Consider the following 16,478-nt stretch of genomic DNA (forward strand, 5'->3'; position numbering starts at 1 on the left):
ATAATGCAGGCCGTGCTCCCAGAGCAGCACAGAGGAAGAGCTGCACAGTTGGACTTGTTGTCTTTTAGATGAGACATTAAACTGAGGTCAGAAAGTGAGAGTGCCCATGGCACTATTTCGAAGAGGAGCAGGGGAGTTCTCCCAGTGACTTCGCTAGTATTTATTCTGCAACCATCGCCAAAATGGATTATCTATTTTTTTTTTAAAATGGCATTGCTGTTTGTGGGATCCAACTACGTGCAAATTAGCTGTAGCTTTTCGACTTAATTGGCTATAAAATGGTTTGGGACGTCTGGAGCTCATGAACAGTGTTATGTAAAGGCAAGTCTTTCTTAAATCAATTGGAAAACTGCATTAGGATTTTTCGCTCAGATCAGTTCTCAATCTGGAGTGTGTTGAATGGTGCAGAGAAATGTGTGCTTACAGAGAATAGCTCTCCCTATGCATGTGTGATAGTCAAACACCTTTGATCATTAGACCAAGATTGTCTCATGCCCAATACTTACAGCACTGCAGAGACAGATGAGTCTATGATAGAGTGACGATGTCCAGAGAAGTCAACATTAACATCACTGCTCGAGCGAATAAAAGCCAAAGATCCTCTCCGTTCTCCCTACAAAATTGAAAAGCCAGAGTTAGACATCGACAGTCAAATGAACAGCAATTGCTCAATGAACTTTAACTGTAGATATCTTGGAGGGAATTACACATTGGGAACTCAGATATCCAGTAAATTAAAGATGACAAAAAAATATACATAGTCTGAGGATACGCTACCTTCATGAAACATTAGTCGAAATACCTGCATGTTCTATATCAGCATTGGCTCAGTCATAGCACTCACCTGAGTAAGAAGGTCATGGGGTCAAAGTCCCACTCCAGAGACTTAACCCTTCATCCACGGGTGCATCAACCTGAAACACAGGGCTGAATTTGATAAGTGTGCCGCAAATCTCGGCAGCGTGCTCTGATCTCTGAGCTCCCACAATACTTTGCACAGGGCTCATTTAAATGGAGTGGGTGGAGCAGCAGCCCCCAATGACATGGAAGGGGTGGCTGCTTAGACCCCGGCACTGCATCGGGCTCCATTGCGCGGGCGCCTGTACCACTTTTAAAGAGCTGCAAGCCCCTACCAGTGCTTGAAATGTTTTAAAGTCACATTTTGGGAAAACCGAAATTGAAAACTTTATTAACAGATCGAGGCCCTTTTCCCACCCACCAATGGCGAATTCATGTTATTTACACACTGGAAAACCTCTTCTTCCTAACTTTGTTTTATTCATTCATGGGATGTGGGCGTTGCTGGCTCGGCCAGCATTTATTGCCCACTCCCAATTGCCCTTGAGAAGGTGGTGGTGAGATCCCTTCTTGAACCGCTGCAGTCCATGTGAGATAGGTACACCCACAATGCTGTAAGGAAGGGAGTTCCAGGATTTTGACCCAGCGACATTGAAGGAATGGCAATATAGTTTCAAGTCAGGATGGTGAGGAACTTGAACTTTGTCGCCCAAGCTTTGTAACTTTGCCCTTCAATCCTTTCCCAACATCCCCTCAGCCAATGGAAGGGTTTTTCCCCACCCTGAGAATTTCACTCCTCCCCCCACCCCCACCAGTGTCATGCCTCCGAACTAGTTCCGAAGGCACGAGAGTTCTGGCCAGTAGCCAGAACATCAGCATGGGACGGCCGCAGGGACAAGGTAAGTTAATTTGCATGCATTAAGCTTCATTAGCATATTGAAATGAAGGCCCCGCTGCCACCGTTAAAATGCGGCGGAGCCTTCTCAGCGTCAGGGGTCATGGCGGGCCTCTCTAAGAATTTTCCGGGACCCCCTGCCACGAACCTTGATGCCGGCGGGCTCATAAAATTCAGCCCATCAACTCGGTTTCTCTCTCCATACATGTTGCCAGATCTGTTGTATATTTCCAGCATTTTCTGTTTTTATTATTTGAGTCCACAGTTGTGGCATGACTTTGCAGAGCCAGCACAGGCCTAGTCTGCCAAATAGCCAGCTTCTGCATCATTATTGTGGCCAGAACTGATCAATAGAATGATCAATGGTTCCATCATATGCCGAGCTACAGCAAGAACCCCAAGCACAACCAGACCTCATATTGCAAGTGCAGTATTTAATTGTTCCTGTGTTTTAGGGCACAATCATTAGTGTGTTTTTATTACACAGCAGTTAGTTTGCTGGTCACACCCTGTACTTATCCTGTTCAATTAAACTACAATGATTTTTAATTTATTGTTCAAATGGACCCATCCTCCTGAGAAAATCCTCATTATCTGGGAAGAAAATCAAAGCAATTAGACAAAGAAGATGAAAGGTGTATTTAACTGAACTGAAGAACTGGAAACATCCAAACTGCATTTTATTCGTATTTTAACAAGGGGTGGGGGAAATAGGGTGGAGAACCTCATTCGAACATTACTTTGCTGCAGGAATATTGTCTTGTGTAATTCAGTACGCCAGATTATCAGGAGCATTGAGGAGAAAGGAAAAAGTCCACCTGGAAAGAGGGCTCAAACACATGGCGAAATGAGAAGCTACAACCTGGGCCAGGAAGAGGCATAACTGCCGCATAAAACAAGAGCAAGGCGAAGGAGCATGATTGCCCTGGAAATATGACCAGACTTTCTTTTAGTAATGCAAGCAGGACTTTAAACAAAGGACATCATGCTTATGCAGGACATAATTGAGAGTCACACTTATTCACCCTCACCCAGCAAAGTGGCAGGTTTGCCCCTTTTCCTGAACATATAAATGGGTAGGTGATGATTCCAATGAACAGGAAGGGACACAATATAAGGCAAACTGCCAGTTCAGAGAGCCATGCTCTTCATTACCTTACCAAATATATAGCTGTTCTGTACACATGATGCACTGGACAACAACCCATAAACAGTACAGCTTCATGCTGGCAAGTAACAGAATCAGATGGATATAGCACTGGAGGCAAACAAACAAGCAATCAGCCCATCGTGCCTGTGCTGGCTCTTTTAAAGTGCTATCTAATTGTCCCACCCCTTGTTCTTTCCCCATAGCCCTCAATTTTTCCTTTTCAAGTATATATCCAATTTCCTTTTGTAAGTTGCTATTAAGTCTGCTTCCATCACCCTTTCAGATAATGTATACCAGATTAAAATTTGCTGCTTAAAAATAAAATTCATCTTATTCCTAATCTCCCCTCTGGTTCTTTTGCCAAATATCAATGTCCTCCTGCCAGTTTCTCCTTAATTACTCTACCAAAACTCTTCATAATTTTAGACACCTCTATTAAATCTCCCCTTAACTTTCTCTGCTCCAAGTAGAACAATCCCAGCTTCTCTAACCTCCCTACATAGCTGGAGTCTCTAATCCTTGGTATTATTCTAGTAAACCTCCTGTTTTTTTTTTTTTAATTCATTCATGGGATGTTGGCATCCCATGAATGAATAGCTATGCCAGCATTTATTGCCCATCCCTAATGGCCCTTGAGAAGGTGGTGGTAAGCTGCCTTCTTGAACTGCTGCAGTCCACGTGAGGTAGGTACACCCACAGTGCTGTTAGGAAGGAAGTTCCAGGATTTTGACCCAGCTCCAAGACCTTGACATCCTTCCCAAGTGCGGTGCCAAAAATTGAACGCAATACTTCAACTGAAATCTACCCAATAATTTATAAAAAGGTTATATATTAACTTATTGTCAGACACACCAACTTCCAGATACAAGGCCTGCCTTTTCTGCTTCTGTGTAACTAAGTGGCCCAGTGGAGAGATTACCTCAGACACGTAGCTGATGGCATCTTTCAGATTCAGCTCACGGAAAACACTGAGGATCTTATCCCGGCTTATCTGTGCTGATTTCCTCATCATTACTTTACTCAGATACTTTCTATCAAAGTTAGTCCACCTGAAATAGAACAAAACATAATAAAGGGGCTGCAGTTTATGTAGATTAACCAAATTGTGAGGACAAGAACGAACTGCAAAGCAGCAAAATCTAAAATGAGATCATTTGATGAAACACCATTGAATATGCAATTAGAACTTGTGCTGTTACAGAAGGGAAGTCAGACTGTAGGTCATGCAGCGATTGTTATTTCAGTACTAGCACAGATCTGGCAAAGAACCAGTAGAAACTTGATCTGATAGGACAGACAGCACTCCTCCCTAAAACTATAAAAATTGTTCAGTTACAACGGGAGCATGAATTAATTGTGAACATTTACAGAAGAGTGAAGAAATCTATCACTAAATTTACGTACTTGTCTCGAAGATAGTTGTGTCCAATTTGCCCCGAGATGTCTTCTATTGCAGACAGAATGTGATCAAATGCCTTAAGAAAAGGACAGGCACAATTCTTTAAATGTGAGGAAATAAAAATGACCGCACTTGCAACACAATGGTTCAAGATCAATTCATTAAATACCCTCAATAAAAATTATTTTCAGTCGGACAAAAAAAATTAACTACTGCACAATAATACCCATTTGCAAAAGATCTATGAACCCAACACTGCTTTTTGTTTAGAGAGCGAGTTTCATTGGAATTTTCTAAAAATTGAATGCTCAACGATGATGAACATAGACATCTTTTGAATCAATCCATCCATTCCAATCAACTTTTGAAAACTTTTTTTTTTTTTTGGAACAGCCATTGCTGATGACACTATTGGGTCACTAAATCCACAAACTGAGGGTGCTGCAATCAAGTAATTAATACAGATTTACCCTCACGTTTATAACCATCTCTAATGTCCATTTTGTCCCCTTGCACTGTTAGCTTGGGAACCATTTTTAAACCACAACCTGTTCACTCCTTTTCTACTCCCCAAACTCATCTGTTGATGTCATTGCACTCACATATTAAGAACAATGTTAAAAATATCAGAGCATGAACCCTTTTTATTTTTAGTTATTTCTTTTTTTTATTTTTTGTGCCCTTATTTTATTTTAGTGTGTTTCTACAGTGTCTACCCACTGTTGTTTCCATGTTTGTGCTTGATGCCAGGCTGTTCAGTTTTCTGTCAATTAACACTGTCTCCGTACTAACGCTTTGTCTTTCAGCACACCATTAACATACCATTTGCCTTTGCTCCATGACCTTCTGGTCAGTTATTGTCTGTGACCGAGTCCTGTCAACACCTTCTCTTTTGTTATTTCTTGCCCCACTCCCACTTTACTTGCTTAAAAACCATTACATTTCTAGCCTCTGCCAGTTCTGAAGAAGTGTCACTGACCTGAAATGTTAACTCTGCTTCTCTCCACAGATGCTGCCAGACCTGCTGAGTGTTTCCAGCATTTCTTGTTTTTATTCTATATTAAAAATATCCATATCCTGTCTAAACAGCTCAACATTATTTTGATTTTTCTTTAAAGTTAGTTTTTCTTCCCTATGATGTCAGGCATAAGCAATGCAATGATGCCGCTTGCATCATTACACTTATTAAACAACAGCAAAAATACAAAGATGTTTGCCGCTTTGACAAGAAGTGAGTGACACTTTAAAAAGGGAGTTTGCCAAAATATAGGACAGGATGTTCAATTTAAAAATCAGGAGGTAATTATTTTTTTAATTAGTTTTGATTGCAACACTGCTATCTTCAGGGGATAGCAAAGGATTAAAAAAACATATCTTTGGTATGTTGCATCCACTAACTACTTGGGTATGGTGGTGCAATGGTTGTGGAGGAGTAATCTAGAGATGGTGTGTTCAAATTTACTATGGCAGTTCAAGAATTTGAATTCAGCTTTGAAAATCTGAAAATAAAAATTGGTTTCAAGTGACCTTTCACTGAAGCTGTTGGACTTTCATAAGAATCCAACTGGTTCACTAATGTTGATTCGGGAAGGAAACCTGCCAGCTTTACCCAGTCTGGACTGTGACTAGAGTCCCACACCAACATGGCTGACTCTTTACTGCCCTCTAAAGTGACAGAGCAATCCACTCAGTTGCACCACTGCCTTCTCAGAATAATAGGCAATAAATGTCAGTCTTGCCAGTGACATCCACATACCAAGAATACATTTAATGGAAAATGAACAAATCCATGAATTCAAGTCAGCACAGGCTGGAGAAGATGTAATGATTGCCCCCAAACTTCAACATTGGCAGTCAGCCAAAATGTTGAACTCAAAATGGATAACTTGGACTGTAATTTGTAAGTAACACAGCTGTTGTCATAGCAGTTGTAACATTGAAGTCCTGCCAGTTATATGCTCCCAAATGGACACAAGTGCATTGGAGTGCCCATTTATGAAGGGATCCTCCTTCAACATGTTGATTGGATGCGGAGAGACTGAACTTACTCTGCCATGAAGTTTCTCATTGAGTAAAGGCTCCCTCTGCTGACTCCTCTTTACTTTCAGCCAGTTAACCAAAGGTTTAATTGTAAGACCCTGCAAAATATCACAATAAGCACAACTTCATCAGTGAGCAGAATCCACAACATTTCTGATATGAATATATCAAACTCCAAAGATCAGATATAAGCAAGCTCACAACAGACCGAGGACATAATCTTCACCCCCCTCCACACATAAGAACCTAAGAAATAGGAGGAGTAGACCATATGGTCCCTTGAGCCTGCTGCGCCATTCAATAAAATTATGATTGATCCTCAACCCCCTAACTCCACTTTCCTGCCCATTCTCCATAATCCTCGATACCCTTAGAGTCCAAAAATCTAGCAACCTCAGCCTTGAATATACTCAACAACTGAACAGCCATAGTCCTCTGGAGTAGAGAATTTCAAAGATTCACAACTCTACGTGAAGAAATGTCTCATCTCAGTCTAAAGTGGTTGTTCCCTTATCCTGAGACTATGCCCCTAGTTCTGGACTCTCCAACCAGGAGAAACAACCTCTCACCATTTACCCCGTCAAGCCCTCTCCGAATCTTGGAAATACTCAACAGGTTTAGCAGCATCCATGGAGAGAGAAACAGATTCAACATTTCAGGTCAATGACCTTCACAGAAAGGTGATGCAAGCTCACCAACCAGAAGTGTCAACTCCGCTTCTCTCTCCAGAGATTCTGCCAGACCTGCCGAGTATTTCTAGCATTTTCTGTTTTATTTCAGATTTCCAACACCCCACAGAATCTTATATTTTTCCAATGAGATTACCTCTCTTTCTTCTAGCCTCCAGACAGTATAGGCCCATTCAACATAATCTCTCCTCATAGGACAGCCTCTCATCCCAGAAAATCAATCTCATGAACCTTTGTTGCACCTACTTCCAAGGCAAATATTTCTTTTAGGTACGGAGACCAAAACCATACACAGTACTTCAAGTGTGATCTCAAAGCTCTGTCCAATTGCAGCAAGACTTTCTTACTCTTATACTCCAACCCACTTGCAGTAAAGGGCAACATACCATTTGCCTCCCTAATGGCTGCTGTACCTGCATGTTAACTTTCTGTATTTCTTGCACAAGGACACCCAAATCCCTTTAAAAACACCAATATTTAATATGTTTCACACCATTTAAAAAAATCTTCAGATTTTCTATTCTCCCTACCTATGTGAATAACCTCGCATTTCTACATTATATTCCATCTGCCACTTCTTGCCCACTCAATTAGTCTATTTACATCCCTTTGCAATGTCTTTGTGTCCTCCTCACAGCTTACTTTCCCACCTAGCTTTGTAGTCAGCAAACTTAGATACATCACACTTGGCCCTTTCGATAGTCGATTGTAAATAGCTGAGGCCCCAACCCTTGCAGCACCCCACCAGTAACAACCTACCAATCTGAAAATGACCCATTTATTCCTACTCCATTTTCTGTGCATTAACAAATCCTCGATCCATGCAAATAGATTACCCCCAACTACATGAACACTTATCTTGTACAACAAGCTTTCCTGTGGCACCTTTTCAAATGCCTCTGAAAATCCAAGTATATGACATCCACTGGTTCCCCTTTATCTACATCCTCAAAAACTAACAGATTTGTCAAATAATTTCCCTTTTGTAAATCCATGTGGACTCTGCCTAATTATATTATGACCTTCCAAGTGCCCTGTTACCATGTCTTAATAATGGATTCCAGTGTTTTCTCCTGATCACTAATGTCAGGCTAACTAGCCAGTAGTTCTCCATTTTCTTGAATAGCAATGTTGCATCTGCTATTTTCCAAACCACTGGGACCAGTTCAGAATCTAGGGAATTTTGAAAGAAACTAGTGCATCCATTGTCTTGGTAACCACCTTTTTTAGAACCCCAGGCTGTAGGCCATCAGGCCCAGAGGGTGTCAGCTTTCAGTCCCATTTAATTCTCCAGTACTTTTTCTTTACAAAAATATTTACTTCAAGTTCCTTACTTTCATTAGAACCTTGACTACTTCTGGTATGAGTTTTGTGTCTTCTACTGTGATGACAGACAAAATATTTGTTTAACATCTCTCCCATTTTCTTATTCCCCATTATAATTTTTCCTGTCTCAACCTTCAAAGGGACCCGTGTTTATTTTTGCTACACTCTTCCTTTTTACATATTTGTAGAAGCTCTTACAATCAGTTTTTATATTTTCTGGTTGGTTTCTATTTTCTCCCTCTATCAATTTTTTGGTCATTTGCTGGTTTCGAAACTCTCTCAATGCTCAAAGCTGCTACTCTTCTTGGCAATATTATAAGCCTATTCTTCTATTCCAACACTATCCTTAGCCTCTTTAGTTATTGACAGAAGGGTCTCTCTTACTGGGGAGTTTTTAATTTCACAATGGAATGCAGATACATTCAGAATTATGAAATACTTCTTTAAATGTTCACCACGCGGTACAGACCGAGGGGATAGTGTTCACCCATCCTGCACGCAGTACAGATCGAGGGGATCGTGTTCACCACACCCCCCACCAACCCTCTACACAGTACGGACCGAGGGGATAGTCTCCATCCTGTTCCATTCAATAGAGCCGAGGAGATAATATCCCTTCCATGAGTAATGTTGGATTCTTCTGTGTATTACTGCACTCTTCTGTTAAAAAAAACATAACTGATACTGGGCTTTGATGGATTGCTCATTCACACTGCAGTTACCACATGCTTCTTTCTTTATTCTTTTCCAGTGCACATCACTGTCTAAAGCAAACTACACGAGTTGGAGATTTAAATTCTGAACCTCTTCTTGGATTGATAGAGAATACAAATTGGGACATGTAGTTTACTCAAAATGAAGGACCAAGTGAGATGAGCTGCACAACACATAAGCACATGTTACACAAATGTTGACCAAAAACAAGTTTTCCCTTTGAATTAAAAACCGCCAGACCCAAGTGTCATCAAATGGTCCATAAATTAATTATGCAAATTAAAATTTATTTCAGACCCTTTGAAATTCTCTACTCCATGAGAATTACAATGTTCCACCCTAGGGTCCAACTGTATCCTAATGTCAGCTTCAGTCTCCCGTAATTAGTTTAGTTTAGAGATATAGCACTGAAATAGGCCCTTCGGCCCACCGAGTCTGTGCCGACCATCAACCACCCATTTATACTAATCCTACACTAATCCCATATTCCTACCACATCCCCACCTGTCCCTATATTTCCCTACCACCTACCTATACTAGGGGCAATTTATAATGGCCAATTTACCTACCAACCTGCAAGTCTTTTGGCTGTGGGAGGAAACCGGAGCACCCGGAGAAAACCCACGCAGACACAGGGAGAACTTGCAAACTCCACACAGGCAGTACCCAGAATTGAACCTGGGTCGCTGGAGCGGTGAGGCTGCGGTGCTAACCACTGCGCTGCCCTACCACATCCCCACCATTCCCCTACCACCTACCTACACTGGGGGCAATTTAGAATGTGGAGGGAGATAGAAGGGACCTCATTTACAACATGGCCCATTCAGCATCACTTGGATATGTGCAATAAGAAAAGACAGATTTGCATTTATATAGCACCTTTTACATCCTCAGGATATCCTAAAGCACTTTACAGCCAATGAATTACTTTTTGAAGAAGTCACTGTTGTCATGTAGGAAATGCAGCAGCTGATTTGCATTCAGCAAGGCCTCTCAAACAGTGACCGGAATACGTCTTTTAGTGAGGTTGTTTGAGGGATAAATTTTGGCCAAGATACTGGGGATAACCCCCCCTGCACTTCTTTGAAATTGTGGCACATGATCTGACATCCACCCGACAGGGTAGATGGGACCTTGCTTTAACATTTCATTGGAAAAATAAAATAGCTTTACATCTCCATTGATTGAATTACTGTGGAGGGTGTGGACAGTTGATGGTTACCTGGATGATGACAGTGAAATATACCACAATGATGGTCGTACTGACAAACAGTCGCCTCTCGTGTATGGTTTCCATATCCAGCAACACCACCAGAGCAAAGGCCACAGCTCCACGCAGGCCTCCGTACGACATCACCACCTGATCTATAATCTCCAACTGCACAACACGGTAGTGGTTGAGAATCCAAGTCTGAATTATAACACCTAAAATATTGAAGAGTGGGAGTATTTTAGTTAAAGCTCAAATAAACTAGCATTTAAAAATAACACACAGTACCTCTACGTCAAGGACACGAGATTTTATTTTTAAAAAATTTTTATTTAGAGACACAGCACTGAAACAGGCCCTTCGGCCCACCGAGTCTGTGCCAACCAACAACTACCCATTTATACTAATCCTACATTAACCCCATATTCCCTACCACATCCCCACCATTCCCCTACCACCTACCTACACTAGGGGCAATTTAGAATGGCCAGTTTACCCATCAATTACAATGGCTGTACAAACCGATGAATTCCTTGTACCATGTGACATTTGACAGGAATGGTATACAGATGATAAAGGATTAATAGATAGTGTTTTAAAAGCAGTTTAACTTTGTGCTTTTGTTTCATGTTAGTTTTTTCATCTCCTCACTAAGATAAAATGTTTTTCAGGGACACAGTTCCTTGGTCCCAAGAGCTCTGTGATAACTGACCCAAGTTCTCGATTTGTGACTCGAGACTGAGCCACTTCAGGTTATCCAGTCTCCAAGAAAGGCTCCTTAGCCTTGGTTTCTGACCGCCTACAAGAATGTACCATTAGTGGCCAATCAGCAATGGGAATGAGCTACTCATGCTTCCTGGCCCCACTTTTGCCTGTGAGGCTGCGATTCAGTGTTTAACCAAAGTCTCTCAAACTGAAAGAAATCTTGAGGCAAATTATTTCAGAAATAAGCCACTGTCTGAATATTCAGTGCTAGAAAAACACAGTAATACATTCATAGCAAATGCAATACAAGTGTATGTTGCTGTAAACAGTGTGTCATTAAAATGGATATCACATTGCATATAAGGAAACCAGAATTTATCCTCTGTTAAACACATTAAGCCAACAAGTCACAGGGGACACAGGCACCATACTGCTGAGCTGCAAAACTTACCCAATCCACAGCAATTCTATAGAGCCACCATAAATAAAACAAATTGTCCCAGTAGTATCATGGGCACTGGACCTCAGGAAGAATGTACTGGCCTCAGAGCAGGTGCAGTGCTGATTCACCAGAATAAAATTGGGGCAAAAAGGGTTAAATTATGAAAACAGGTTGCATGCTCTTGAGTACAGAAGATTATTGAGTGATCAAACGGAGGTGTTTAAAAGGTGATTAAAGAATTTGATGGGTGGATAGACAGAAAATATTATCGATAGAGTACAGCAGGACAGAACCTTAAAATTAGAGTGAGGAAGTTCAGGGGTGACACCAGAACGTGCTTCCTCACACAAACAATACAATATTGGAAATCTTAACCTCTCTCCCAAAAAGCTGGTGGGGGGGTGGGGGGAGGGGGCAATTGAAAGTTTCAAAACTGCGATTGATAGATCTTGTTAGGTCAAGTTATTAAGGAATAAGGAACCAAAGTGGGTAAATGGCGTTAAGATACAAATCAGCCATAATCTCATTGAATGATAGAACACGATTGAGGGACTGGATGGCAGATTCTCGTACCTAGGTTTCTAGCACTGAATTGTATTACACTGTGCTATTGTGTGCCACACAGGCTCAGTATTATGCAATTGGCCAGCCTAACTTTTAGTCACTGATAACTTGAGAGACTGTTATCGACCTTGGCATTCCTGGAGTGGGAGTAAGCCTTTGACTTAGTGGTAGCAGGAAGAAAAACGGTTCAAGGCCGACACTAGCCAGCTCCAGCAAGTCGAGATTTGAACATGGTGGCAAATACTAGGTTGACACTCAGTGGGGTACCCGTGTCCAGACAGATTGGCCACTGGCTCAGTGGTTGCATTTCCACATCTGAGTCAGAAGGTTTGAGTACAGGCTCCACTCAAGTGAGCAGAGACCAGAAGGCCATCTCTGAATATTTGGTTGATGTCCAATGGTTGGGGACACTTGTGTTCCAATGGGTCAGGTGGACCCCCATACCCATTGTAAAGGGCAGGTGGAGCACTTGAGCTCTCCTTGGAGGAGGAACCTCAAAAAGGTAAAAACAATGGGGAAAGCAACAGGAAATCACCTCAGCCACTTGAGTGGCTCAAGAGACTCATGTTAGAACTGACCCGAGGAATGAACAGACTCCTGGATTAAGATGGGTTTTTTTAAAAAAGGGGATCTCTACTCAATATCCACTGACACCTTCTGGCAACTAAAGCATGCATTGAGGTTGGTAAATGACAGGATTTAACTCATTGTGATTTACCCAATGATTGAAGAGCTAGTTAACTAGTTATGCTCTTTCTATGGACACACGTACCAGGATTTTCCACTTGTGCACCCCCAGTCCATGATTTTCAGCCCATTCATTTTGTGGGGGGGGGGGGGGGGGGGGGAAATCTCAGGGATATATTCTACTTCATTAAGAGGTTTTCCCCATTAAAAGCCAGGGGGGATAGTTCTGCCTAAACATACTTCCATTACCAAACACGTCTATTATTCATCCTTGGCCACCAATGGTACACCTCAATCCATACTGTACTAATCAATCTCTTCCAAAAAGAAAGGTCAAAAGCAAAGTAATGTGGATGCTGGAAATTTGAAATACAAACAGAAAATGTGAGAAACACTCAACAGGTCAGACAGCATCTGTAAAAGAAAGGAAGAGTTAATGTTGATGACCTTGCATCAGAACTGCACGGTGTTGGACACAGACAGCTTTTAAGAAATTACAGAGCCAATGAAAATAAAAGGGAGAGGTTCACCCCATCACAGAACGGTCCTTAAGCTGAAGTGTTAACTGCTTCTCTCCCCACAGATGCTGCCTGATCCAAGTGCTCCCTTCAAAAAGGAGCTGGCTAAATACCTACTTGGCTAAGAATCTGCTCCACATGTGAAAAAAAGTTGAGATGATTAAATATTAAAAATAAATTCAAGTAGAGAATATCAAAACTATTTTCTTCATGTCTTAATCAGATGCTCCTGCAGTCACCCAAGCCAGCCATTGGCAGGTTAATTAAGCAACAGCCTTCAAATACCCACCAATGACTCTGTAGACAGAGATGAAGACCAGTGTGAGAAGTATAAAGGCTGTGTTCCATGTCCATATATCAGTGTTCACTGCAGAGATTCCCAAAAACATGAAGATAATGGTCTCTGCTCCACTTGCCAGCATTTTCATTGCATACCTGACGGTGGTGATAGACTGCTCGCAGAGATTGGCCTTCACATACTTCTGACAGCAAATACCACAGAATGTGATACTGGTGGAAAAGAACCAAGAATGTTTAAGGATAGGAGAACTGTAGCAAAACCTCAACAACATTGCTCTTAAATGAATCACGCAAGAATATAGGTCACTTTTTCCCTATTGAATGGCCTTCTTCTGTCCTGTAACCGTTCTATGATTCCATCTGGCCCACCTGAGCAACACTCCACCTACAGTTGAGACCCAAGGAGTAATACTGAACAGCCAGCAATGCAGCTGCTGATCCAGTGAGAGTGATCTGGTTCTAGGCCTCCTGCCATTGCCAGCCCCGAGGGAGTCCTAGAAGAATAGCTTCCCACCTGCGGAGAGGAACCTAGCCCCTTACCCAGCTACTCTTAATACTGAATAACTGAACTGACTGCCAAAACAAACTAGTATCCAACCACTCCATGGTACAGTACATTGGTACTTCAATGTGCTACACCAACTGACCAAAGAACAGAGACCTGCAGCCAATTCAACAGTCATCACTGAAATTTCTTCGCAGATTTCTCAAAAAGGAGGCTGTCAAGCCCCAGCAGCTCGTGACTGCTTAGCATAGAAGAAAGAAATGTCTATTTTTCTCTGGAGTTATTCTATTAACTGTCATATTCTCAGAAACCATACACATTTCAAGTATGTGCATTCCCATAATTTGAACAACGAGTTCTTGAATTGAGGGGGTGGGGGTGGAACATGTACAAGGCACGCTCACCCAATTAACCAATCTCCACATGTGAATGGACATTGGCAGGGAGCAACAGAGCCAAACCCGATCCTGTGCTCACCCATCATCCAGACCACCTCCATTTCTAGCAAGAATCACTGGGTAGTGATCAGTCACTGCAAACTCTTTCCACAGGAGTTCAGCTACACCATGGCTGATTATAGCAGCCATACTGCAACTCCAATTGAGATTAGCTGACTCAGTACAAAGTGGGAATTGAACCTAGAACCTTCTAGCTTCAACTTTACTGACTAAGCCAGGAGAGCCCCTCCTTCCCCTTTCTGTTGGGTGTCCCCAAGCCATTGCTAATCCACTGCTGAAGATGTAGACAGATGCCCTCTCTGCTGTTAACTACAGGTAGGAGAGAGAGAACAGCACATTCAACATTGAACAGTTTAAAAATATACTTACGCTAAAATAGCCGAAAGGGAAAGCATCTCTGCAGTGAGGTAGGACAGGTATGAAATGACAAAGACAAATCCAGGTTCGATCACTCTTACGTGCTTGGTGAATCTGGTAACCAGGGACAATATGAATGCAAAGATGATGCCAATGGCAGTTCCACCCAAACTTACAACAAAGAAAGAAACTAGAAGAAAAGAAACAAACAATCCCATTTAAAACTCAGTCTGGTGTCAAATATGTCAAACTCATTAAAGGACATGAATACAACATACTGGATAGCAATAACAACTTTCATTTATATAGTGCCTTTAACGTACTAAAACGCCCCAAAGTGCTTCACAGAAGTATTATCAAACTGAACTTGACACCAAGCCACCAAAGGAAATATTAGGGCAGATGAGAGTCAGAAACAGGGGAATTTATTATGAGGAATAAAGAAATGGCTGACCAACTAAATGCATACTTTGGTTCTGTCTTCACAAAGGAGGACACAAATATCATACCAGAAATGTTGGGGAACACAGGGCTTAGTGAGAGAGGAACTGAAGGAAATCAGTATTAGTAGAGAAATGGTACTGGGGAAATTGATGGGATTGAAGGCCGATCAATCCCCAGGGCCTGATGGCATGCATCCCAGAGTACTTAAGGAAGAGGTCTGGAAATAGTGGATGCATTGGTGGTCATCTTCCAAGATTCTATAGACTCTGGAACAGTTCCTACAGATTGGAGGGTAGCCAATATAACCCCACTATTTAAAAAGGGAGGTAGAGAGGAAACAGGGAATTATAGACCAGTCAGCCAGACGTCGGTAGTGGGAAAAATTCTAGAGTCCATTATCAAAGATTTTTATAGCAGAGCACTTGGAGAACAGTGGTAGAATTGGGCAGAGTCAGCAAGGATTTATGAAAGGGAAATCATGCTTGACAAATCTACTAGAATTCTGCGAGGATGTAACTAGTGGAGTTGATGAGGGGGAGCCAGTGGATGTGGTTTATTTGGACTTTCAGAAGGCTTTCGACAAAGTCCCACATAAGAGATTAGCGTGTAAAATTAAAGCACATGAGATTGGAGGTAGTGTATTGCGATGGATAGAAAATTGGTTGGCAGACAGGAAACAAAGAGTAGGGATAAATGGGTCTTTTTCCGAATGGCAGGCAGTGACTAGTGGGGCACCGCAGGGATCGGTGCTAGGACCCCAGCTATTCACAATATACATTAATGATTTAGATGAGGGAACTAAAAGGTAATATCTCCAAATTTGCAGATGACACAAAACTGGGAGGGAGGGAGAGTTGTGAGGAGGATGCAGAGAGGCTTCAGGGTGATTTGGACGAGTTGAGTGAGTGGGCTAATGCATGGCAGATGCAGTATAATGTGGATAAAGGTAAGGTTATCCACTTTGGTAGCAAAAACAGGAAGGCAGATTATCTGAACAGCAATAAATTGAGAGAGAGAAATATGCAGCGAGACCTGGGTGTTCTCGTACACCAGTTGCTGAAGGTAAGCATGCAGGTGCAACAGGCGGTGAAAAAGGCAAATGGTATGTTGGCCTTCATAGAGAGAGGATACGAGTACAGGAGCAGGGATGTCTTGCTACAATTATACAGGGCCTTGGTGAGGCCACACCTGGAATATTGTGTGCAGTTTTGGTCTCCTTATCTGAGGAAGGATGCTCTTGCTACAGAGGGAGTGCAGTGAAGGTTTACCAGACAGAT

General features: G+C 42.0%; 1 protein-coding gene across 2 annotated transcripts in view; it reads right to left on the bottom strand.

Annotated features, from left to right (window-relative positions):
• LOC137382908 (sodium/hydrogen exchanger 3) overlaps nt 1-16,478 on the bottom strand; it is a 147,549-nt gene that overhangs the window by 15,868 nt on the left and 115,203 nt on the right. For both annotated transcript variants that reach the window (XM_068055494.1, XM_068055488.1), the window contains exons 5-11: nt 14,770-14,947; nt 13,427-13,647; nt 10,234-10,436; nt 6,291-6,380; nt 4,248-4,318; nt 3,763-3,892; nt 507-613 (exon numbers count right to left, since the gene is read on the bottom strand). In XM_068055494.1, coding sequence (XP_067911595.1) covers nt 507-613; nt 3,763-3,892; nt 4,248-4,318; nt 6,291-6,380; nt 10,234-10,436; nt 13,427-13,647; nt 14,770-14,947 — 1,000 coding nt within the window. The remainder of the gene's footprint in view (nt 1-506; nt 614-3,762; nt 3,893-4,247; nt 4,319-6,290; nt 6,381-10,233; nt 10,437-13,426; nt 13,648-14,769; nt 14,948-16,478) is intronic.

Source organism: Heterodontus francisci, chromosome 2 (assembly GCF_036365525.1).
Source record: "Heterodontus francisci isolate sHetFra1 chromosome 2, sHetFra1.hap1, whole genome shotgun sequence".
NCBI classification, from domain to species: Eukaryota; Metazoa; Chordata; class Chondrichthyes; order Heterodontiformes; family Heterodontidae; genus Heterodontus; species Heterodontus francisci.